The 26716-nt window shown below is 32.6% G+C and overlaps 2 protein-coding genes across 4 annotated transcripts; one reads left to right on the forward strand and one right to left on the reverse strand.

The window, feature by feature from the left end:
- Positions 1-344: 344 nt before the first annotated feature.
- Positions 345-1827, forward strand: LOC121123466 (LIM/homeobox protein Awh). The gene is made up of 3 exons (XM_040718588.2): positions 345-738; positions 807-1420; positions 1495-1827. Exons 1-3 carry the CDS (start codon positions 398-400, stop codon positions 1545-1547), a joined length of 1008 nt encoding a protein of 335 aa, XP_040574522.1. The 5' UTR covers positions 345-397; the 3' UTR covers positions 1548-1827.
- Positions 1828-22508: 20681 nt separating this feature from the next.
- On the reverse strand, positions 22509-26161 carry PolG2 (DNA polymerase subunit gamma-2, mitochondrial). 3 transcript variants are annotated; one of them, XM_040717693.2, is made up of 4 exons: positions 26006-26161; positions 24028-24172; positions 23784-23964; positions 22509-23722 (listed from the first exon to the last, which is right to left on the reverse strand). In XM_040717693.2, exons 1-4 carry the CDS (start codon positions 26073-26075, stop codon positions 23525-23527), a joined length of 594 nt encoding a protein of 197 aa, XP_040573627.1. In that variant the 5' UTR covers positions 26076-26161; the 3' UTR covers positions 22509-23524. The 3 variants fall into 3 exon arrangements, with proteins under 3 accessions (XP_040573627.1, XP_071746390.1, XP_071746389.1); XM_071890289.1 differs by having other exon boundaries at positions 25489-26111; XM_071890288.1 differs by lacking the exons at positions 22509-23722; positions 23784-23964; positions 24028-24172 and adding exons at positions 24173-25316; positions 25489-25905 and having other exon boundaries at positions 26006-26145.
- Between the last annotated feature and the right edge of the window lie 555 nt (positions 26162-26716).

Below are 26716 nucleotides of genomic sequence, written 5' to 3' on the forward strand. Positions count from 1 at the left end.
CTTGGAGGTAGCAATGAATTATTGAAAAGGATTTTTATATATAAATAAAATATATATGATGTAGATTTGACAAAATAATTTGGGAATTGTATTTTCTCCTACTGTTGATTAATTATTATTCGTTATTACAATTATTAAAGAGAACCGGAAATACTTTATTTTGGATGAATTGTATATGAATAAATAAATAATTTAAAAAACGGCGGTGAATCAGAGTCAGTTCATTGTTTTTTTCACCCCGCTGCATTTGCCGTCGTCGTCGACGACGACGCTTCTGACGACGATGTATGAACAACTCAGGAGCCATACAGTAGTATGTGCTTTTTGTTTTTGTTTTTCTTGCCCACTGTGGAGGAAGAGGAGGAGGAAAGAGAGAGAGAGAGAGAGAAACGAGGAAATGTTGATTCCGTCCACAAAGGGTTCAGTTCTCAAAAGTGAAGTGATGTGTGCAGAGGAGTCAAGAAGCCTACTAATGATGGACTATCTTCCCATCCCTCATCATCCCCACCCTGAGGCCGATTCCCCTCCCTCATCATGGGATTTAAAGGGAGATGAGGCCCCATCCGAACTGTGCTCTGGATGTGGAGTAATTATCAATGATCAATACATACTTCAAGTGGCTGGCCAGTCATGGCACTCCACTTGTCTGCGCTGCTCTGTTTGTCAAGAAATCTTGGATTCTCATTCCTCCTGTTTTATCAAGGATGATGTACTCTTTTGCAAGCTTGACTATGCGAGGTTCGTACGAGGGATTCAATTCCAGATTTTTTCTTTCATATTACAATTTATTTTTTTAATCATTTCAGAACCTTTGGATCCAAGTGCTATAAATGTTCAAGGAACATTTGTCCCTCGGACTGGGTCCGAAAGGCACGAGAACAAATCTACCATCTTGCTTGCTTCTCCTGTGATGGCTGTAAGAGACAACTCTCCACAGGTGAAGAGTTTGGCATCTTTGATGGCCGTGTTCTTTGCAAGTCCCATTTTTTGGAACTCCGTGATGGTATATCTTCCTCTTCGGACGAGAGTGGAGAGTCCTCAGAAAACAGTTCAAAGAAAAAGTCCAAGAGAATGCGAACCACTTTCACAGAGGATCAGATCCAGATCCTCCAAGCCAACTTTCAAATCGATTCCAATCCCGATGGCCAGGATTTGGAACGTATTGCACAAATCACGGGACTGAGCAAACGAGTCACACAAGTCTGGTTTCAAAACTGTCGTGCACGACAAAAGAAGTTTAGTGGACCTGGGAACGGAAAGCGCGGGAAGTCCTCCTCATCGTCTTCTTCCAGCTCTCTCAGCGTTCCACTATCAGATTGTAGTCCATCCCATATGGGAGAAGAGTCATCAACCCTCTGTCCTTCCTCTCAGCAATTGGATATCCATGTGAATATGTATCCCTCATATCGATCTCCTTCAGGTAAAGCAAATATATGCTCTTTCAATCACGGATCTTACTTTAACGTTGTATCTTTTTTTTTCTTTTCTTTGTAGAGTCAGACTCCATGGGAAAGGATTCCATGGGGCTCATGCGAGGAGAGGTCTGAGCAAGCCTTGGACAATATTAATAGTCCCTTCTACACTTACTTCTGTGATATCATTCAACATTAATTTCGACGATTTATAACGTAAATTAATTAGACCTTTTAATTAGAACATTTGTTATATCATACTATACTTTATGCTCTATATGCTTGTCTTTCTCTCTCTCTATCTGTCTACATATCTATCTATGTGTGTCCTTCAAATCCGTATTTATTAAAGTATTATCAAAAATATTATTAACTGAATAAATCGACTCCTGAATGTGATGTCCATCCGCCCAAATAACTCTGCCTTAATTAACTTATTAACGTCTACGTACATAGAGCGGAATTAAGTAATCACTTTGAGCTGTCATGTCTTACAAAACGAATTATACAAATAATTTGAAGTGGGTACATTCATAATAAGTACCATGGACTTGAAAAGAAGTAAGTGCATGGAAAGAACTTGGCACGATCCATTCTCCTTCTTCTATTCTCCTCGAGTCGGCGTTTTTATTTTTATCTTGTTATGAAAAACGGAGAAGAATTGAAGAAAAGGTAGCATTTATAATTAGACGTTACATACTCGTTACCCACTTTCCTCAAAGATCTCCCTATTTGAAGTAAATTAAATAATAAAGAAAACTACTACTGGTCTTTCTTGGTTCTTCATCCGCTACATTTTTTTAAATCAGGGGGCAACGACTCTAAGGATTGGGTAACGATTATATCCAATATTATTATGCGAGTGTGGTAAGAAAAGTTTCCAACCTAACAAAGATACAAGATATTTTTTGCTGGATATATAAAATACCAATTTTTTGAAGGTCTCCGACTCCAACACAATATATTTTATAGCCTATATAAGTACTATTGAGTCTAGAGAGACTATAAATATAGATCTAATTTATAGCTTTAAGTATTTGTTAGTTATACTCCGAGCTGGATTTACTTTGACGCGTCAAATTTTAGCAGAACAAGCCTTTATATGTCTGCTATTCTTTGAATCTATTTAAAGGTTACACGTTCAAAAATAAATATTTAATGACATGCTCAATACTCCAACTGTGAGTACAAAATGGCTGAAACGTTAGTGAGTAACAGTTAGCAGATGTTAGATAGATGTGACGAGCTTTTATTTACGTTGAGGTCGGACGCTTTTCAGACCCCTCTCTATTTTATTTTTCATATTATCAAAGTGTATTTTAACAAACTTTAATTAACATTTAAAAATATGGTGAGATAAAAGAAAAAAACAAAAAAATCTTGAACAAAAATCAAAAAAATTGGGAAATGTTTCATTTATCTTCTTAGAATCATATATACGACCCAATATTTCGTATACTTATTTTGGGTATATTTTATACTTTGTATCAAACTTTAAGGATAAGTTAAGAGGTCCCATAACTAAAACTTCATTCATATATAATACTTATTTGGGGGGGGGGGATTTTGTACAAATGAATTGAAGACAATAATCAAATTTATCAATGAGTGCAGCATCCAAACTATTATAGGAAAATATTCAATCCAAGGATTTTGTTCCATTTTCTAGTGATGCCATTTTTTAGAGGGGGTGTACTAGCAAATAGTCAACATAATCATATATTTTTCCCAATTTCAATGCCATTTTCATGACGTCATGCCTCGTAAAAGGAAGATCGAGGCAATCGAAGGAACATACTTCTAACAAGATCATCCATCTCAAGAGATGTTCGAATTCGGATTCCGAATTCCACGATAGACGGCGGGAAGATAATTCATCTGCCGGAACACTGCCAGACTTCATAAGGGAGGAGAGTGGACTCCTTTCTTGAGAAGTAGACACCTTGATCGAAACAATAAAACAATCCATTCACGATGAGAAGATAATTTAAATATTTCAAAATGTGATCACTTAAAAAATACAAAATGGAATAAAAAACCTTGGAGATTTTTTATTTTTTAAATAGACCTTTTTTTAAATTGTACATTAAATATTAAACTATAATATAAAGTATGATATTCCTATTCACTATGTATTACGAATAAGTTATAAGGGTCTAAAGAAGAGGGCCGTTTTTCATCATTTTCAGCCTAAATATAGCAATATATTGAGTTCAGAACAAGACACAGAATCAAAAATGACATTTTTAATCATAAAAACACCTTTGCATAAGTTTTATCAATCCTAATTTTGATTTGGAGATCTGAGGATAAAAATCAGATGACTAATGGAAATACTCTAATCCCAAAAAACTGACTGAGATCAGTTTTGGATTCTGCCCGGAAAAATAAATTCATTTTTTGGCTTAAATTCATTTGTACAAATTGAGTATTCACCTCTGTTATTCGTCAAAGAATACAACTAAAAACCAGGCTAAATTTTGATAAAAACTATTTTACCTTACTTTTGTTCTGATACACCACAAATAAAAATATATTCGACAAAATATCAGGATGGAATCTTTATTGTATATTCTTACAAAAAGCAAAAATAATACAAGCCTCAAAATTAGAAGGTATTGATTAGTCAATTCTTCCAAACTGTACGTTTATTTGAGAATAATATTTTATAATTCTGAGTGCCAGACTTTTTGTAGTTGCTACTTGAAGGTGTTTTTATAGTCAAAAGGGGTTATCATTATCCTTTAATTATTGAGAAGAGAACATATAAGTAGGAAGTAAACTTGATAGTGTGTGGGATTTGTATTTAATTTCGGTCATCTAATAGATAATCAAGTGAAACGTCATAACACTTAGGCTTGTCACCTTCAAACCATTCCTTAAAATCACAGGATTACCATTTTCATTTTCTGTTTTTTTAGCATACCGGAAAGTCATATTTTTCACAACTATAATAATAGTACATGTAATAATTTTTCACAGCAGAACGAGAGTTATTCATAACACTAAAAAGGACCATGAAATGTACTAGAAAAATCGTCAGAGAAAATACAATGTACAATTTTATGTTATAATCTGGTAGCCAGTCAAGGAAGATTTTACCCCATAGGCTACAGACGGTTTGACCCCCTGAAATTACATATGTCAAATAATATATTGTTGTTGTTTTTTTGGTCAGAATGCCCCCCCCCAGTTTGGCCTGGCCTCATGGCCCTTATGGACTTGAGGGGATTGGCCTGGGCTGTTTTCTGTGGCTCCTCCAGTTCCAGTTTGACCTTCTTGAGAGAGAGCCCATCTTTCTCTTCAACGTTTTGGACTTTCTGTCGTCGTAGACTGTGTCATGAAGACAGCCAACTGCGTGGAGTGGGCGAATGGAAATTTGTCCATCATGTTCAAGTGTCTTTTTCTCGACTTGTATGTAAGCTAAAGTGCTCAAGTTTTTTTTGTTTTGAAACTAATTGTTTATGCTTTGATATATGGAAATATGAATTCAGTAGACCAGGCGCGTTAAGGCAAAAAGGAGGCTAAAATGACGTCATGCTAAATAGTTATGACGTTTTTTAACTTCTATATTTTCATACCTACCGTCAAGTCGGTGCTTAACATTTTAACCTCTTTAGGAGGGAGTGATGTCGATTGCCAACTAAATTTTTACTACAATTGTACAATGTACACGCTCCAAACAGAAGATTTTATCTACGTCTCTATATCTATAACATTATTTGTGAAAATACTCAATGCTCACTCCAACTTAAAAGTAAAGTAACCCAGAATTTGTCATTTATAATTAGTACAAAATTGTTGAATGACTATTTCTATTTGGCTGGAGGGGCTACAGCCCCTCCAGCCCACCCCTACAGACGCCCCTGCTATATGTTTTTAACATACACCAATTTATTACTACTACAACTTGAATGTTTTGCTCAACTTCCCTTGTTATTAATCCTCACCAATGTCTTTCCCAATATTTATTTTAAATTAGCGTGGCTATTTTATTCTACGTTTATTCATAGGTCCCATCTTACATATGTATATATAAGATATTTCATGGTACAATAGACATTCTTACTCAAGTATGTACTTAAATATGTGATTTGAATTGAGTCCTTTTTGAATCCAGGGGGTTTTGTTTTCTTATTCACCACACTTTTTATAGTCGTAGGTTCTTTATAGAAATCCTAGCCAGCTATTCATCGAATGCCAATTAAAAGTGAATAATAAATGATGACATTTAAAGTGGGGGAAAAAAGAGAAATAGGTAAAAAGAAATTCTGGAATTTACATATGTACATACATAATATAGAAGAATCAACCGTAACAAATTTCTTTTTTATTTATCAAGATTGAAACAAAATCTGCGACACTTCATGCAGAGAGGGAAGGTATTTCTCTCTCTCTCTCTCTCTCTTCTTCCTTCATTGACTCCTACAACAACCGCACATCAATGAAAGAGACTTGAATGGATAAATTAGAGAAGAGAGAGAGAGAAGCCATTTTTCTTTTTCTTTCTCTTTTATGAGGTACTTCACTTTATTGTTACATTCACGGTACAAATATTTAGTAGTTTTTATTATTTAAATTATTATTATTATTATGAACTTCTAGTTCTTCTATTTCCCACCTCAAACTAAAAGGAGGGAAGGTGATTGTGGCTTGAATGGAAGGAATCCAGTTAGACATTCCGAATAATAATAATGAATATCCTCATTTAACCCCCCACGCACTCACAAAGCACTCACTCAATCTACTTCTTGGAAAGTGTCAGAGAGGCTGTATAACATCATAAAGGATGCATGTCACCTTTCATAGCAAAAGAAGCTGAGAAAAGGCCTGAAATAATCTGGTAGTTAGACAAATAAGTCAATCATACCAAATACCATTTTCATCCTTAGTCCTTCAAAAGAATATCATTGTCATGGTATCAATCCACAATTTTTAATATGAATGACATATATGTAATCAGCGACGTTTTTTCATCTTCTTCCTCTCAAACTTTTGGAGTTAAACAAAAATACAGGATTTTTATCAAATTAAATATTGTATGTAGATTATAAGTTTATCTTTCAACTATCCTCAAACAAAATTCCTTTAATTTGTCTCACGTTATGATTCTTTACTTTAGTCTTGAAGATGTTGGAAGGAAATAAATATACTTCTTTGGTACTGTATATTACACACATATGTTTTGATTTGTTTCCTCATTTTAACTACTTAAATCTTGTTTAGATTACCAAGTGTTTAATATATTATTATTAAAACTTCAATTATATGGGAAAGGAGTGATTGTATGCCTATATATGCAAACTGAAACAAATTTGCAATCCCAAGAATCTTTCTTTTTTATAAATGAGAAATGAAATTTAGTGATTGACACAAAGGTATTTATTAGTTAATATGAATTAGCTTGAGTAAGACCATGAAAGGTTTGGTGATTCTGGTTGAGTATTTTTTTTTTTTTTTGTATTTATTGGAAATATACAAAAGTCTGGTAATTAAAGTATGAAAATGTTTCATAGTTTTGAACCGGGTCGATCATAAATTTGAGTTTTGATTTATTTATAATATTGGATTCGAGTATTACTCCAACTCGGTTGGAAAAAACTCGACTTTACTGGAACTCCAATAATCAAAATCCGAGACATTGGAGCTCTAATCAGACAAATTTCTTTTATTTCTAAAAAAAAATTCATAAATCATATTAAAAAAGGAGGATCCAGATTGCAAAATATGTTAAAATTCTCAAAACCTCGAATTCGACAAAAGTCGAATATTGATATATTGACTTAATACGAATTGTACTCGAACCAGAACACACAAAAAACGAACTCGAGTCCAATACAACTAATATAAATAAATTTTGTTGATGAAAATCAAAATGTCAGGCCTTCTGCCTCCGCCTAGAAGTCATTATTGCCGCTAAGGGCAGCTACATTAATTATTAAGAAAGCTCAGGCACACATCTATTTATAGTATGAATTCTGTTGTAATTCTATTGTTTTTGTTTTTTAAAGTTGAAATTTCGAAGTGTTCACATCTTAATGGACCAGTCGGTGAAAAAAGTGATTGATGTAGAAGGAATTAAATTCCTTTCGATCTTATATAGAGGTTGGTAGAGCTTCTTCAATCCATCTTTGAGTATATTATGTAGGGGAGACCATAAGCCAGTTGCAACAGTCGCCTTTTCGTTTCCTTTTTGTATAAAAACTGTTTTTTTAGGGCTAAAAGTAGTTTTCTTTTTTTTTCATTCATTATTTTAATAATTTTGCAGTCAGTTTTTCATAGGTTTCCTTAGTAACTATAGAGAAGCATCTGCAGTAGGTGACCTAGAGGGGCTATAGCCTCCCCCCCAAAAAAAAAGGAAATTGGACACCCCTGCTACATCAGTTGAATTATTGATTGTTTTGATTTAAGTTGATGTAACTTTATCAAAAGTCATAGATGGAGGAGAAATTTAAGATATTGTAAAGCTCAGTACAAAGGGGAGAGTTGCAACAGGTGCAGCCATTTTCTTCGCATTGCTAATTCTTCTGTATTATTTTAAATAATTACACTTGGGCGTCCAGCATGTTTTTTTAGCCAGAGTATTTGTCCTGAAAAGGTTTTTAAAATGGACCTTTTTCATAACCGGTAGTGATGGATTCGTCCTATGACTGATTAATCGGTCCTTAAGTCCTAGTTGTATTCTAATTTTCTTCCCTCTCAACTAGTATTAAAGAAACTAAAAACGAAGAAATAATGAATTATAGCTAGAACGTATAATAATATGTTTTAGCCATACACATCCCATTTTAAACTTCAGCTTAGATCTTGTCTCTTGAGAAGAAGTTATGATGAAAGTTAAGCAAACGAAATGACATAGTTATTAATGAAGTTATTTCAGCTATTGTATTTGCCATAAAAGACCGCCTCTAGGACTGACAAATTTTATCAGGATTGGAGTGATACGGCTGCTGTCTTTTTAAGTTTTTTAGATGAATCCAACACTTTTGATCATGACTGATCCATAATCTAAACCCTATTATAGCTTAATTTATAGTGTGAAAGGTAAAATCGAAGACTTGACTTTAATTCAATCGGGATTACTTTAGGATGAATATCTTTAATTGCGAGGTTGCCTTTCTTAATGTAAGGCCAATTCCGGTCCATAAAAAATATATTATAAAAACTTTCAAAATCAACAATTTTTAGTGTGGGGGCAAAAATGTATAGGATTTCTGATTTGCTCAACCTCCAAGTGAGTTTTGAGGGGATTTGAGCAGAGAAGGTACACATGGAGTCTAATTTACAGAATTAAAAGCATATTGGCTTAAGGTCAGAGGCTTGAGAAGTCCCCTGGCAGTGGTAAACCCGGAAGATCAGAATTATGGAAGAGGTGGAGACTACGATCACCAAATCCAAGAAAGTCGATGAGGCGGCATGCAAAGGTTCTCGATATCATTGATTGAACTATGAGGAGGTATGTGAAGGATTTGGGAAGGCATTTGATTTACGACGACATCGGCAACTGCTTTTTAACAGCAAGCAATGCCAACTGGGTCACGAGAGGCCAAAAATTGTCCACATGATTAAAACATGATGGCCCAACAGTTCGCATCTATTGGCAATGTTCCTCCGTCGTTTATGTCATTATGGGGCTAGTAGAGAAAAGAGCCTTTACCAACCCTCACCGAAATTTGGATGATACCAAATCCTCCGTCCAGCATCATCGTACAGCCATGTCAGATGCCTTCATCAATAAGTGCTGCAGTGCGACATAGGTTAGAGACCCTGGTAGCCTCCAAAGTAAATCATTTTGAAAATAGAAAGATATATCAATAAAGAAGTTGATATCCTTTTCATTCTTGCAAGAGTTGACCCTGTTTGTTCCTTATCAAAAAGTGCACAATTATACTTTGCACAATGTATTATAATACGTTGAAAGTTACTGATTCAACATAATAAAAAGTATAGTTATTTATTCATAAAAAAATATATAATTTTTAACTGCTACGACTACGGGAAAGGTTGCATCATTCGAAGAACCGCATTCAAATGTATTTTGTGAAAACTATAGATTGGTTATAATTATCTATAAATTCAAACAATATGAGAAACATGTAGGTAGATTGTGTTAAAATTTGGCAAGTCTAAGTCCAGGCGGCGCCCGCAGGATTACATATAAATATAAATATATATATATTTTTTTTTTTGGGGGGGGGGCCTTGTTTTTTGGAATTTTTGAAAAAAAATTGAAAAGTTAAATTTGTTGGAAATTAATTTCAAATATTAATCCATAGCTTCTCTCAAAAAGTTAATTTTTTTCCAAAAAAATCCATTCAAAAATTAACATCTATTCACAAAAAACTAATTTTTTTGGAAAATCCATAGCCATTCTTCAAACATTTCAAAAAATCCCTAGCTGTTTTTAAAAAAAATCAAAACTCAACAGCTGTTCACAAAAAAAATAATTGTTTTGGAAAAAAATTTCAAATTTTTGCGAAAAAAAATCAAAAATCAACAGATATAAATATTTCTAATATATAACCCATAAATATTTACAAAACCAATAGCTATTCTCAAAACATTTCATAAATCAACAGCTGTTTACACAAAAAAAATCAAATTTAAAATTTTTTGAAGACAAATTTCAAAACTCAAAAATTAATTTTTTCGTAAAAAAACTGACAAATTAAAATAGAGTTTAAATATTGAATTTTCTAGTAAAAGCAAAAAATCCTTAAATTTTTTTTTTTTTTTTTTTTTTTTGGGGGAGCTACTACTCCCCCTTCGGATGCCCCTAAAGTCAAACTCCAAGGGATTCATCCAAAAACAACATGTTTCAACTATCCCCGGTCTTCCCTACAATCACAATGTAGCTATTATTTGTTTTCACATCCGAGATCTTGTGTACAAACAACAATGGATATACATAATAATAAGTACAACAAGGAGATGAGGAGAAGGATAAGAGACTGAGGGAGCAGCATCCAGGCATTCAAAACGGCAGCCAAAAAAAGAAGTTAATTTATGGATGTGTTGGCCTTTTTACTAAACAACAAGTCACACCACACCAAATCTCCGCTTCTACTAAAAAGAAAAATTTAAATACATAATCATCAAAAGATGTTATCAATAATTTCCTAAATGGTTTTGTGTCTTTGTCGGTCGATCCCTCGATCTCTCTCTCTCTCAGAGCGAGCGAACAACATTCTTTTGCAGTTATGTAGTGTTAAAGGAGAAAAAAGAAGGGAAAAGAAAACAACAATAACAACAACCAAAAAGAAGAAATAAAAAATCATTGTGTCAAAAGAAAGAATAAAAAATGGTGGACACAATAGAGTTGAAACATACTTTATTAAGAAGTGTTGTCCCTTAAAAGATTTTTATGGAGATCTCCTTCTTTCTAAGAAAAATAGAGTCAAATTCCTTGATACATATTATGTGTATAAGAAAAAAGAAGAATGGATTTGAATTCTGACTGTAGTTTTTTTTATTTTAAATATCATTTCTCCTTTTTTAATACCTACGGTACACTATACTAGACCCAATCAAAGAAAGGGGAGAAGAAAAGAAAGGAAAGGTTCCGTGATTCAAGGTTGATTTTGACATTTTTGCGAGTTTGTATTTTATTTATGTACATTTATGATGCATTGTACACAAAAAGGTGTAGATCTAATCTTGATTACATCCCCCCTTGGAGTACATTTTTACGATAGAAGATAAAAATAAAATAGTGGGTATGTAATTACCTACCATCATCCAACAAAATGTATCAAAATTATATTTTAATCACCCTTTTGAATATATAATTATATGAATCTACGTACTTTGTTATGTATTTAAGAGATAAAATCAAACAAGCGAGGAAAGGATTCTTTGTAGTGATGGGACGATTCAAAAAAAAAAAATTCGGAAAGCCGATTCCAATGCAATTCTAGTAAAAATTACCCAGGCCGATTTCAATTATTAAATATTTTAAATGATATGTAAAAAAAAAAAATTCTATCAGGGGCGTCCATAGATTATATTTTAGAGGGGGGAGGCTTGGTTTTTTGAATTTTTTTGCAAAAAAATCCAAAAATTGAAATTTTCGTGGAAAAAATTTGAAAAAATAAATTTCAAATATTAAATTTTTTGAAAATAAATTTAATATATACAACTTGATATTCAATTTTTTTTCAAAAATCTACAACTGTTCACAAAAAGTTAGATTTTTTGGGAAAAAAAAATCAAAAACTCTTAGATATTCCCAAAAAATTAAAATTTTCAGAAAAATTTCAAAAATCCACAACTGTTCACTAAAAATAAAAATTTTGGGAAAAAATTCTAAAATTAAATTTTTTGGAAAAAATATTCTAATATCCCCAGGTCTTCTCAAAAAAAAAAAAATTTTGGAAAAATATTTTAAAAATTAAATTTCTAATATAAAATTTTTGAAAAAAAAAATTTAATAATAAATTTTTCGGTCAAAAATTTAAGAAATATTTAGTTATTCACAGAAAAATTAATTTTTAGAAAAAATTTGAAAACTTGAAAACATTTATAAATATTAATTTTTTTGTAAAAAATTTCAAATATTAAATTTTCTTGTAAAAAAAAGAAATTCTACAATTTTGTGAGGGTCTATTTTTTTATTCATAACATAGAGAAGTAATAAATAGAATTGAAATTACAAATTAAGTATTATTTTCCCGATGTGATCCCGATTCCAATTCAAAAACGCAGCCGATTCTCCGATTCCGATTAATCGTCTCAGGACTAGTTCTGCAAAACAGATACATCCGAATAATTCTTCCTTTCAATACAATCTCTCAAATGAATAACTCTAAAATTGGCCCCCTCTTAACACACCTTAAATAGGATTATTATAAACACTCAACTTCTGGTGACTAACTGTCAAGGATAAAAGATATGATTATGAGGGGAGCGACTTTTTGTAGTTCCAAAGCTGTTATCACTGTTATTTTACTAATGAAGAGGGAAGAAATAAGAATAAAGTAATCACTTGTGCATGAATGACGATTAATAATACTGAGGAATTATTTAGGAGTATAAGTCTAAGGATCCACATCGGAGTAATTTGTTTCTATATCATGACTAAATACAGAGACGTATTTCCTACTTCTCGTAGCTGCTTCCAGCTAATCCAATAAAGCCTCACGACAGCTAAGCTGCTCTCCTCCGAAATATTCTTCAAATTGTCAGGATATTTGTATATTAATTTATATAAATCAAAGACTTTCGTTTAGAAATGGTGTCATTTCATACTCAGTCATTGATAAGATTATTATCAATTGAATGTACATGTCAACAAGAAAAATAAATAGAAAGGTAGCTACCGTATGCTTGTATTTTTTTTCAAATTTTTGACTGTCGTGGTTGAGAGGGGCTAAAAAAGCTGGACGTGACTTCTACATGTCAACTAGCTACCGTATGCTTGTATTTTTTCAAATTTTTGATTGTTGTAGCTAGTCATGTAAGGCACAGGCCCTTAGTGCCCTCCTCCCCCTCCCTAAAAAAACGATCCCTGTCCACTAAAGCTGAAGAATTGTGACCAAGAATTCTGTATTTTTAAATGTTCACCCAGACTTGACATATCAGAGAGGTGTAGTAATAAATACGTATTCAATAAATTATCTTTTTTATTTAAAAAAGTCATAAAAATAAATTAACTTCAAATTTTGAGTGCTTTTTTTTTTAAATTTCAAGAATAAATAAATAAAAATTTCATCTCAACCCCCGAAAAATCCTAGTCACGGCACTGCCCCTTATAACTTATGAAGGATATAAGTAAACTTTGACTTGCAGCTTTTTCAATAGTATGAATAACGAGAAACCCCTATACTCACAAGCCCTATACTGACCTTATTGACAGAGACTTCCGAGTTCTAGGAAGATTTATAAATCTAGCTTTAAAAAAAACCCACACACACCCATACTAATTGGTGTGCTAGGCAAATACAATCCTAGTCAATGACTGTCATTTTATTCGCAGTACATTCATTCCCTGTAAAATTAATCAACATAGATTTAACTCCCTCTAAGAAGAGGGATATTTAGTGACGTCATACGGTTTATGTTTTTAAACTAGTTAATAGTTTTTGTGTAACACTGTACAGGGAGGTCTGGACAGACTGCGCTGTAGATGTCTAGGGATGGATGGAAGGGGGACGGACATAATTTATTGGCGAACCAGTCTGATAGTGTTTACAGATTAGAAATGACGTCATCATAAGTCTTTAATAGTGTGTAGGAATTGAATCCCTGGATATCATTATTCACTGGTACTTTGGGGATCTAGGAGTAAATCCCATCTTCCTTCTTTCAAATGGGAATGAAATATCCGGGGATACATCTTGCAAAGAGTGAACGTACTAGGAATGTTTTTACCGGTCACACCTCCTTGGCTATATACAAGATATGTTTGTTCAAGTTATTCAAGTAAAATTAGTCCCAAAGATGTTTGATTTGAAGGTGTACTAGATGTATTACTGGGATTCTTAAAAAAAGGTTCGTGGTAGTATGTAACAACATGGAAAAATTTGGAAGTTCGTCAAATAACTGATTGACTGAATAATATTTTAGTAGTTCTCCAATTATAATTAATTATAATGAAGTCTAGGAATGTTCAAGCCCATTGCTTTACATACATACATAAATTGATGACGAACATTCTTCTGTTGTTAGAACATATAATAGAGAGTGCTTATTATTGTTTCGAAGGACCCTCATCAGTTGTGGGCGGATCCACCCTTCATTCTATTCAAAATTTTATGCATAATGGGTCACTTACTTGTACAAGGAACCAAAACGTTTTATTATTTTGTTTTTTGTTCACCTTCGAAACACACATACAATTCCATAGAGAAGAGGTAGTCTATTTAAAGAGAGAGAATTGATAGGGTGTGGACATTGTTCTGAGCCAGTTCAAGGGTGGATCTCCTTTCTGTTGCATGATGTGGTGTGGCCTTCTTCTTCTGCTTCGTCTTCAATAAGTCAATTAAAAAGAAAACATTTTTTCTTTATTTCTTTCGTCCTTTCTTTTCTACGGAGACAATGAAGCAAACGACGACTAAGGAACTCACATAAACTTTGTAAGTGTTTGAAGTCGTTCATCAAGGAATAACAAATTGGGATTTTTTACTCTTTTACTCGTATTGTGTTATGTTCGTCAGGGAGGTGGACACAAAAAGTTGCCGTTTAACATGTATTTCTTGGGATATTGATAAACTCCCCCCCCCCTCCCCCCTTATGAGAGAGTGACGAGTGGCAAACAGGATGAAAGGGGTTGAAAGAGGTTAGGGGAACGTTCCATTGTTTAGAAAGATGGAGTAAACAACAACAACAACAAAAATAATAATAATCATTTGTACACCTGGTATCACTGCAATTCATAACAAGAATCATTTAGGATGACGTAAAAGCATTTATAATTAGTGACTGAATCCCGTCCAGTTCAGTCCTCATATCACTCGCAAAACTTGTAAATTCGATCCTTGATGACGTCACTCAACTTTATTTCTTCGTTTTTTTATTCTTTCTAATACTGACGGTCCAAAGGACCGGCCCTAAGACTAGACTGGACCGAATAAATAAGAACCGTTACGACAATAGTCCTGATAATTATATATTTGAGTCCTTGATGACGCCCCTCAACTACATTTATTTTCTTTTTTTAATCAACTCTAGTATCTATATTCCGAAGGACCAGTCTTAAAACTGGACCGGACCGAATAAAGGAGTACTGACTCAACATTACTGGTGTAACAACATATATAATCTCCTGATATGTGTGTAATAATTAATTAATAGATCATTAATGAAGAAGGGGAAAAAAGGATCTGCAACAATGAATATGTGTAATATTTTATAACTATAATTAATATTCCTTATAGATCATTTTGACGCGACCTCAGCATTGTTGATATGAGACATTTTGGGGGCTAATCAAGCCATTTTTAAAATAATGGCATTGATATCAAGGAAAATAGAGAACTATTTGATCTCAAAAAGAGACCAACAAATAGAAGGACTTTAACCTTACACTCTTTAAAAGTTTTACCCCTATAATGCCGAGTTTTATTTTACACTTGACCCAAAAATATATTAAAAATATGTTATTACATCGTTATACAATCTTTTTTCCTTGCTAAGATAGAAATTAACCATTACAATGGAAAGAATAAGATTTTTTTCTCAAACTATCCTTCTTTTTTCGTTCCTAATCCATCAACAAATAATAATAATAATTGTTCTGATATAATCATTCTTAGGGATTTTAGCACATACTACTTTGATTATATTTAATTATCAGGGATTTAAATTTGCATCAAGTAGTATTTAATGCAGATATTAAGTTGTTGTTATTTTGTATCATTAAAGCCATTTAATGAAGATTCATCGATAATTGGGGGAAATTTGTTCAACTTATGGAGTTAAAATATCAACTTGGAGCTTTAATGATGTAATTTATGACGTCATTGGAAATGCTCAATAAAAGCAAGAACATAAACCTATAACACCATACACATAATATTAAATGCATAAGTTTTCAAATCCTCCATTTGAGTTGTTTGACTCGAAAAGTTATTAGATGAAATTGGTAATATATATTATAATCAACAGATCATTAAACAGGGGAAAAATTAAATAAATATAATTTCTATAGAGAGTAAGGTTTATGTCATTATATTTGTTGGTCCCATTTTTGACAACCAATAGTTCACTATTTTCCTGAATATTATGAAAAAAGGTGTTCATTGAAACCAAACCAGGATGTTTAGGCCCCAAAATGGCTCACATCAACAATGCTGACGTCATATGAAAACACTTTATTCTGCTCACGTAGTGACTTTAACTGTATCTCGCAACCTTTCTTTTAAAAAGCAAAAATATTGAAAAAAGAAGCTCAAAACAGTTGGTAGTTGTAAGAAATTTTTTCTTTATTCAATTTTTTCTGAATGGCTATGGCTTTTTGAAATTTTTTTCTAAAACAATGTAGTCATTGACATTCCATTTTTGGAATTTTTTTTCCCAAAAAATTTAATTTTTCATTTTTTTTTCCAAAAAAAAATTATTTTCTGTGAATAAATTTGGATTTTTTTAATTCCTTTTTTCCAAAAAGTTAAATTTTGTGTGAACATCTGTGCATTTTTGAAGTTTGATTTAAAAAAATTCACTTTATACGAATAGTTATGGATTTTTGAAATTTTGGATCTTTTTTTCCAAAAAAGATCCAAAAACTGAGCCGCTCCACCCCAAAAAAAAAAAAAAATATATAATCCTGCGGACACTCCTTGTTCCTAAGAACAAAATTGAGGTTTTTCCCCATTTTTTTAAAATCTATATTTTATTCATTTAATTACTGACTGCTTCTAATGATGTTGATAAAAAAAGTATGATTTTGTCGATATTACATATCCTTAATTTCAAAATATCGAATTTCTTTCATTTCTTGACGAGGGAATGCGCTTGGAAATGATAATTAATTATCCCTCTTTTCTTGTCCCTAACTCGAAAAAAATTATACAAAGTTAGACATTTCATAATGATTTTCAGTATACATTACTTTAATTATATTCAAATATCAGTGATTATTATTTGCATCACGTAGTATTTAATACAAATGTTAAGTGTTTTATTTCATTCTTAAAGCTATTTGATTATCAAGTTTTATTGAAGAATTGTCGAACGTATGTAGAAAAAATATCAACTTTCAGCCTCCGAGATGGCGTTTCTTTCATTTATGCTGCAATTTCCGATGTCAGGGAAAATACTTTTTAAGTTTTTGAGAAAAATTTCTTCTATTTTTGAAAAATAGAGATAGCGACTGAAAATAATGCAGAATACAAATATAGGCAATGAGTTCGATATTTGCAGAGAGTTCTATCTGGGGCTATTGGACAAAACATTTTCCGAAGCTGGATAATTTTGGACATTTGGTAGAAAAAGTATACTTAATATGCATTAGCTAGTGTTGTGGCCATCTTTATGTAGGATTGAAAACTGTACTCTCTTCCAGGTCAGTCTCGGTCCGGTACAGTAAAAGATAGATAGATAGATCAATATAGGTTGCGTGTATTCCCATATTTGAATATTGCGTAAAATTCATTAAACAAAATTTTTAGATTTCTAGTCAATTACCACCATATATTTATATATGTTACAGGCAATGTAGGAAACTGCCATTTTTCACATTGCCCGGGCAGTCTATAAAATTTCCAATAGACTGGTCAATTTACTTTTATTTACATTGTCAGGTAAAATAATTTTTGAAAATTGGATTTTTAATCAATTCACCTCACTAAATTTGTCTGCCTGTGTCCCTTGAAGACAAAAATCGCTGAGTAGGTTGCTCATCATTTACTTCACATCTTTAGTGACAAGGGAGCACCACAGATATTACAAAGTGACAATGGCAGGGAGTTTGCCAATTGAATAATCATAGAACTGGTTACGATGTAGCCAGACTGCAAACTTGTGGATGGAAAGCCCCGTCACTCACAATTTCATTTTAAAGAGGATTTTTTGGTCACATACCAAAAAGGCCTACGGGAAACACGTTGTTGGTCATAATATACGACTTTCAAGTTCAACCTGATTTCAAAAAGTTCGTCTCATGTTCATTAAATTGGAGAGAGGGATCTGATAAATAACAATCTGTGGTGATAAGCGTTAGGGTTCAACTACGGCATTGGAGAAAATAATCTCTTGGGTTTCGTGGTTATGGAGGAATCCTCGTTGGCTTATTATGTTACCTGCATTTGAGACTTTACTTTAATCAATAACTAAATTGAATATTAATTTCATCTCATTCTCAAATACCTGGAGTAAAATTGACTTGACAATGGAATTGTTCCTTGGAAACTTGGATGAACATTATGTTTGCGAGGGTTTTACTCCAAGTTATCGCCCGGATTGAATTATCTGTTCAGCTCAAAGTTTGGAACTCGAGTCAAGATGAATTCATAGTATGAAAGATGCAGAAGTCATCTACTACCTACAAATGTCTTATTCAGTGATATTCTATAAATTCCAGAGATTGACAATAATGAAAATTCGCAAACTCCATAGCTTGATATTCCACGTCGAGCAAACGAATTATCAATCATGTTTTTGTCAAAATGGACTATAGGAACAGTATCTAACCGGCATAGTGAGATACTGTCAATTCCATGAACTCCTCTGATTAACGATTATTTCCTCTTTCCTATATTATAACACCAGCAGATGATCTCATGGAGTGTCTCTGAGTCCGTGTCTCTCTAATTCATCAATTTTGTACTTGCAACAAAAGCTCAGATTCTTAGCCATATTGTTAGTGGAACTTCAATATGTCATATAGATATCATATTGCAAGATTTACAAAATTGAGCCAATGTGAATGATTCTTCTTTCCATTGAATTTATATCAAAAGGTAAAGACATTCCATCGATATGACTTTTTAGCTTTGAAATGGATTGGATTCGCTCTGCTTTAAAAAAAATCAGATTTTCTAGCCCATGAGCCCATATATTTTTTTACTACTTGTATTGGAGTCCTGAGAAGTAACTCCTTATTTGGAGGGATTTAAATGAATATTGCAAACTCTATCAACTTGGCTTTCAATTAGATCGTAGAATTGGTTGAATAATTGGTTGAATAATCCCTGGATCCTTCCCTTCATTCTTATATCCTGTTTTACATCCAGGGACACAACATATTTTCGGGGTTGAATTACACGAGCGGAACTCAAGAGGACACGAGACTTATTTTATTTCCTCGAAATAACTATTAAAAAGAAGGGAATTCAAAATACTACTGAGAAAGTAGTTTCTTCTCTCCATCATCCCTACCTATGTACACTTTCCTTCTCTGTAAAAACTAATTTAAGTCCATGTATATAGTAGTAATTGGTCTAGCATAGGCAATGAATTCGATATTTGTAGAACTCATTGGCAGACAAGATTAATAGAAATACATAAATTTCTATTAACCTTGATCGGCAGAGAGTTCTAGCTTGGACTATTGAACAAAAAAAATCCAAAGCTGGATCATTTGAGACATTTGATAGAAAAAGTAAACTTAACATATTGATACATGCATTAGCTAGTGTTGTGACCATCTTTATATAGGATTGAAGACTGTACTCCCTTCCAGTTCAGTCTCAGTCCGATACAGTAAAAATTTAAGAATGATTCTCGCTGCATGTTGGTATGTATCTTTGCACTTTTTTTCTTAAGGAGATGATAAGGTTTAGAGAAGAAGAAGGAATAAGACAAATGATTTTGGACAACAATATCAAAGATGAGGAAACGATAGTTCAACTGGAATATTTTCTCTTATCATCTCCTTTTAAAAAAGTAGAAGAGTTCAGGATTAATTTTAATTTCTTAATGTCCTGGGCAATGCCGGGCAAACCTACTCTACTTCCTTATAAAAAAAAAGGTGCAAGGATACATACTAACACCAACATGCAGCGATAATAATTCTTACAAAATTTACGGTCTTTATGTTTTTATTTATTAAGCAGAATAGTTCTTGATTTATTTTAATTTCTTAATGTCCTGGGCAAACCCACTCTAGTATTGTATTATAATAATAATAAAACAATATTTTTTTGCAAGATATGTCCAATAATCTTAATACATATTTGATATATCTTATTTGGCTCAATAAACCATATACATTTGTAGGGAAAATTCAGAGGACAGGTAGTTAAGGACCGCTCCCAATGATCAACAGTCCACACGTTGTTACCTTTATATATCATGCCACCTTTCATCTAAAAAGAAACAGAAAAAATGCCCGAAATCACGCCAACTGCTATATATATATTAAGTCCTCCCAGACTATCATTAGCCCTATTAATATTAAAATCCTACAAAGTATTTTATTCGATACTGTATATAATATTGCTTCGTAATATTTTAATTAAAAGTGTAGCTATACATTTTTATTTATATGTGATAGCCAAAATTTATTCATAGAAATAACAAAATGGCCAATCTTATATGTACAAAAAAAAAAACTTGCAAATCTTCCTCCTCCTCCCCGTTTTTGTCTGCCTAGTAACAGTTTTTATTCTTCATTCTACTATTAAAAATTAGAAAGGAAGGGGAGATCCCATTAACCAGTTACTTTGTCTTGGATGAACACTTATGATAATTCAATCTGGTCAATATTTTTCAGATAGTAACATGAAGGGGGAGACTGCATTAACCAGTTAATTTGTCTTGGTTTGCTGTGATTCAAATAAACACTTATTGCCGCAATTCAAATGAACACTTATGATCATTCTATTGAAGCATTGGATATTACGCAGGATACTAAGTTATTTGGAGATAAAGTAATTTTAAATTTGTTATGTAGTTAGTGCATATATTAAGCGATTTTTACTTTATACAATTTAGGAGTAGGTTAGTTTATTGACATGGGGTTGAACAGGATTTAATTCACAAAGGTTATTATAATAAACTTTTGTTTTCTGATTAAAAAAAAACATCAACAAAAAAATTATTAATCATAAATTTGGTTTAGTTACATACTGAGAGGATTGTTACATAGCTATCTGTTGATTGTTTACTGTTACTGATTATTTGGTATTTTTGCAATTTGTTGGGTTGTCTTCAAAGCATGCGTAACTGTGGGAGTATCGCCGTAGACAATACCTGTTGAGGAGTAATTCTGACGAACAATATTGGCTTACTTATTCCTTCGTTTATTTATCAAGAAGAATACATTACGAAACCGCTATGACGGATCAAGTGAGATTAGTGAATCGACAGCTGACAACAAAATACATAGGGTGTTTTTGTGTTAGTGAGGTAACGTCGTTTCCGAAGGACTGATCCCAACGACCGATAGTCTGAACTACATGTCCCAATGATTGACAGTACAAAGGACTGGTCGTAAGATGGACTGGACCGAATAAATAAGGATCCACACAGCACTAGTGTTGTCCCACCTCACAACTAGCTTTTGTCCACTCTCAACCTCAACTGTCAAAAGGCAAAGAAAAAATTACAAAAAAAGAAAGAATACATTTGGTGATGTCAATTCTTAATTATTATTAATAGAATAGTTCATAATTATTATTTACGTATATTGATTTCATAATCTTATCAATGACTAAGTATTAAATGTCACGAATTCTAAACGAAGGACTTTGATGAATATAAATCAATATAAAATTCAAATTACTATCTAATACCCTTTGTGAGTTCATAATACGTAGAGAAGCTTAACAGTCATGACGTTTTATTAGATTAGCTTTGAGCATCCCTGAGAGGGTGGAAATCCTACTCCGTATCGAGTAAAAAGATTGGCAAGAATAGCTTCTAATCTAAGTCGATCCTCAGTTCTATTCTTTGAAGGAATTTTTATCATAACCATAGCATAACTTCCAAACTAATGTTGTATAGTTGTAATGCTCTCAATAGAGGCATGGAGAGATTTGACAATATGGATCCTTCATATTACAATATTAAACTGCCATGTCCTCTAAATATTGAAATCCTATTAGCTTCTTAATTGCAAAATTGTTATTGCCCAGAATCGGATTCAGAATTATGTAGGATACCAAAGAAAAATTCCATTGCATTTATCAAGACCCAAAAATAGACAATTATATATTTATATTTTTTTTAATATTAAATTTCATATTATAACTGTTATTCTACATAGGATTAAAATAGTGTGCGTGTGATGTACGTCCCGTTTAGAAAAACAATGATAAAAATGCAATTATTTCAAATATTTTTTGACATTAAATAAAAGTTGTTCGAAATTTGAGTTACGTACGTAAAGTTATGTTTAATTCTGATCAGACCAAATTCCTAGGTTCTAGAAGGCAAGTTTGATTTTTTGCTAATAAGTTGATTTTTTTCTTAAAATAAGACCGATTCTCCCGTGTCCCGACGTTTTTTAAAAGGTATGGGTTGCTGATTCGAAAATGCATCAAAAAATGAATTATTGTACTAACAGAAAAATGGAGAACGTATATTTAATACGAATTCAAAAAGGGAATTAGGAAGAAGATGAGCAAGTTAATCTTATTATGTATTTTCATTATGGCTGAAGAAGGAAAAAAAAAGAAAGCAATGGGAATGACAATAAATAAATCACAGGATCAAACATTTGACAAAATTACTTTATATTTACCAAAATCAGTATTTTCACATGGTCAATTATATGTTGCATTTTCAAGAGTATCCAAAGGGTGTGCAGGTTTGATTATATTTATATCAGATGGACCAAAAATAACAACAAATGTTGTATACACGGAGGTTTTACATTAGAAATTTACCTATTATATAATTTTAGTAGATCGTTTTAGTTTAGAATTTTAGCATAAACAAACTAAATATTAATGAAATCTTTATAATTGGCTTTCTTCGCAAAAAGGCGAATGTGTTTTGTTTTTTTCTGCTTCGTTTTTACTATTAAATTATAGAAGTCCTACTTTCTAAATCAAATTGTGCACGCGCAAGACTTTATTGCATCTTGAACCCTTGTGAAATCCATTTACAATTTTTTTAATACAATTCCATATTCCTTTTATAATACAAATATTATTAATAAGTAAAATTTTTCTAATGACCCATAAAAAAGTTCAAATGGGGGGGTCAAAAAAAAAAAATATTTATCTACGTTCATTCCCATTGACGAGACGCAATATTCACCACCTCAATTTTTGTTTAGGACGATACCCTCTAATGTACATAGTGCAATTTATTCTGATGTAAAGAAATAATTGAAACTTTTTGCTTTTCTTTAATTTTGTTCAATATTGTTTTTACCAGACTCTAAAGATTCATTCAATTATTTATTTTTATCATATTTATCACCGAATTAGATATAAATATATATACATGACATGAGTCTGTTCACGCCTAATCTCCATTTCAATCATACAACTTAGTCATATACTTGATCATTTACAATCTCGCTGACCCACCCAAAAATGTTACCAACATGATTGTTCCGACATATTCTGTTGTTCCAACGTACTTTTGTAAAAAAAAATAGACAACTATAAATTGTATTTAAAAGCAGTATATTAATTACGTGAATATATACTTAGATAATGGGTAAGTATATATATATATTGAAAATGATTTGCTACAGGGAAAGAATGGAACCACAAAAATAATTAATCATTTAAACATTTTAATTTAGGATCTTTTTTCTTGGATTTTACATTTGAAATAACTTCATCAGCTTCTTTAGGGGGATGCTTAAAGACACCTTTTTGCCCAATAACCCAATCCGGTGTCACAGCCACATCTTTAAAATGTTCATCATCCTCAGAACTAGAGTCACTTTTGTCGATTGTCTTCTTTTTCTTTTTCTAAAAAGAAATCAAAGTATATTAGTTACCCAACAAAAATGAGGACTTCTCGGCTCACTACCTTTTTTAACCTTCGATGCGCTAATAAATCAGGCTTTTCTCTTTTAACTGAGGGTCTTTCCTCTTCTTCTTTGTACTGAGTGATGACTTCCGTTGAGGAAAATAATTGAACTCCACCCGAATCTTTATCCTCGCTATAAGTATCCTTCGATGGTAATGAACAGCTAACTTCATCAATCAGACTAACAAAGAGCAAATATATTCAATAGTGATTATTCCTCTTGTTCGCCTCGAACAAAACTTACTCATCTAGTCTTTTGGCAAGTGCATCTCCAACATATTTACGGAAACCACTCGTTGTTTTGAGACAGCCCAATTCCTCTTCAGGCTTTTGAACATTTTTATCCCTTCTCAATGAGGATTTGATTCGTTTATCTCCGTTATCCTTACCTAAAGATGATAAATTACATCTTGAACTAAAACACGTGATAAATTTAATTTGAATAGCATGAATATATTTCAAAAAATAAATCAATAACTAATCCCATTCAACCTAAACTCGGGATCCACCTTTTTTGAAAAATTTGTACAAATCTGCTCACAACATCTGCGACATGAACTTCCTCATACCAATAAGTCTCCCTGTCCCATATATTACAAATACCGTCATCGAGGGTCTTTGGACTTAGAATGATCACAAATGGAATCCCAATGAGATCAACAATGTCTAGACTCTCTTGAGGAGTTGAATACAGTCTTAAGCCCTCTTTCCGAAGGGCTTTACTTAGAAACACTCTGAACTCAGATAAAAAATTTCTAATCTGAGGCGAACTGTTTATATAATCATCTGACATAAAAATAGCTAATTGATGAGGTACAATATATTGATTTAGAGCCATTCGAGGACGATTCGATAAAAACATGCGTTCTCTCACAGCATCCAATAATAAGGCAAGCGTTCCAATACTTGGACATGTACTCGTCTCTAAGACTTTATAGCCCTCAAAATCATCCAACATTTTCAAGGACTCTACAACAAAATTGTCATTGAACCCATAGTCCTGGTCCTCAAAATTAGTAGATATCCTTGCAACAGGGAATTCAGAATTAGATTCAACTTCTTCCGGAATGAATATAGCGCCTGGATTGAAAAAAAGTCTCTTCCACCAAATACGCCTCTCTCTTAAGACGTCTTGAAGAGCGAAACGCCACGAAATATCCTTGTTCATAAAGACATAACTTTTGATTTTGAATTCTTCATTTTGGGAGGCAAGGGGTTTGAGTATATAATTATCATTATCGAAGCCTTCTCCCTTGATAATGCTACATACGTCAAATGGGCCCTCTGTAGGCCAGACAAAGAGAGAGCGCTTAGTAGCTCCATCCATACCTTCCTTAAATTTAGAGAAAGAAACCTTGTTTTGAGCGGAGAGAAGAACATCATTGGACTGCACTAGATCCTTGTACTTTCTGAGAAATTGATGACGAAGTAGAGTTCCATTTTTGGCAAAACGGATATAGGGTATAGGATTTGGCCTTAAATAGCGACCTTTTACCAAGTATTCCAATGAAAATTGAAGATTGGACTTGGTGTCTAAGAAAAGTGTGAATCATGGGTGATGGATGTAGTAGCTTTAAAATGCAAAGCACATGTACAATATTGAAACTAATTACTACTTCAAAATGATATTAAAATGTAAAAGATCTGCTTGTAATATGAAATTCAAACTGAGTGTATTTTTTTAAAATTACGATACAACCATCACCATCAATAGGATCCTTGTGTATGGAAGAGAAATGTCGATTTGTAAAAGGGGAAAGATGTTTGGAAAGGGTCTTTATCATGTTGGTTGCTGAGTTATATTCCCAATAGGCGCAACAATGTAGTCCTCTTCCACAAGGGATGCGTTTGAAAGAATTTCCTTCTTTAGATTTCTCGACTCTGCATCCACAATATCCTTTTTAAGAAGTTGAAAGTGATTCTGAAGAGGAGAGAACATGGGCTCAATCTCAGCCTTGAGATTTCTTAGAGGTTGAACGAACAAAATAGCACTTTGAATCCGCTGTGATTCTATTAGAGGATCATTCACACGTAGACAGGACACTTTTTGAAGAACTGAAATGTCTGGTAATGGCTGTGCTTGAGGGGACAGATTCCCGTTCATTTGTTTTTTAATAGGAATCTTCGGGATTTTAGCGTTGAAAATCGATGAAGAGGATCGGAGGAGAAAACGAGAGAGTTGCATGCCTTTGTTGTGTGTTTTTTTATTTTTAATGAATTACCTAAGGTAAAGCTTGGATCCAGGGCTTCTTTAAATCCAGATAGATCCTCATCAGATGAGGATGACGACATCCCTTGTAGTTATTATAACTTGAGAGCGTGCTCTCCACTAGCTACCAGCAGTAGCTCTCGGCCTCAGCTTGAATCAAAACAATGATTTCTACTAGTAATAATTAATATCTGGAGTGGACAAAGGCTCAATCACTTAACCTCATGTAGAGGAACGTGTATTTTTTATGCTTAAAGTTGCGCCAATAAAAAATCAGACATTTTCCGGCATAAGTATGCAATAACACATTGCAGTGTTAATATTTCATTTTTATAAATGTATGTTTAGGTTATCATATAAAAAATATACCAAATACTGTGAGGTGTACATTTGATAGTTTAAAATAAAATATTCAAAAAATACTTTTAATGATGAATAACTTAGAATCATTCCTTCAAAGATACATAGTAATTATGTTAATAGTATAAAAGGCAAAATATATTAATAATACTCATTGAAGAAATGAAAATAACACGCAAACAATACTGTCTAGTGTCTACTATAATATGAATGATTAATATTGTTAATCATCATTCCATTGCCCCTCTTTCTTAGTTCTATATTTAAGGTTTACGTTATACATACAGTACATACATCCTATACCATAGAGATGATTCCCAACTTTCACGGGTAAAATGTCCTTCCTTGTATAAAAAAAATAATC

The sequence above is a fragment of the Lepeophtheirus salmonis genome, chromosome 8, assembly GCF_016086655.4.
Source record: "Lepeophtheirus salmonis chromosome 8, UVic_Lsal_1.4, whole genome shotgun sequence".
NCBI classification, from domain to species: domain Eukaryota; kingdom Metazoa; phylum Arthropoda; class Copepoda; order Siphonostomatoida; family Caligidae; genus Lepeophtheirus; species Lepeophtheirus salmonis.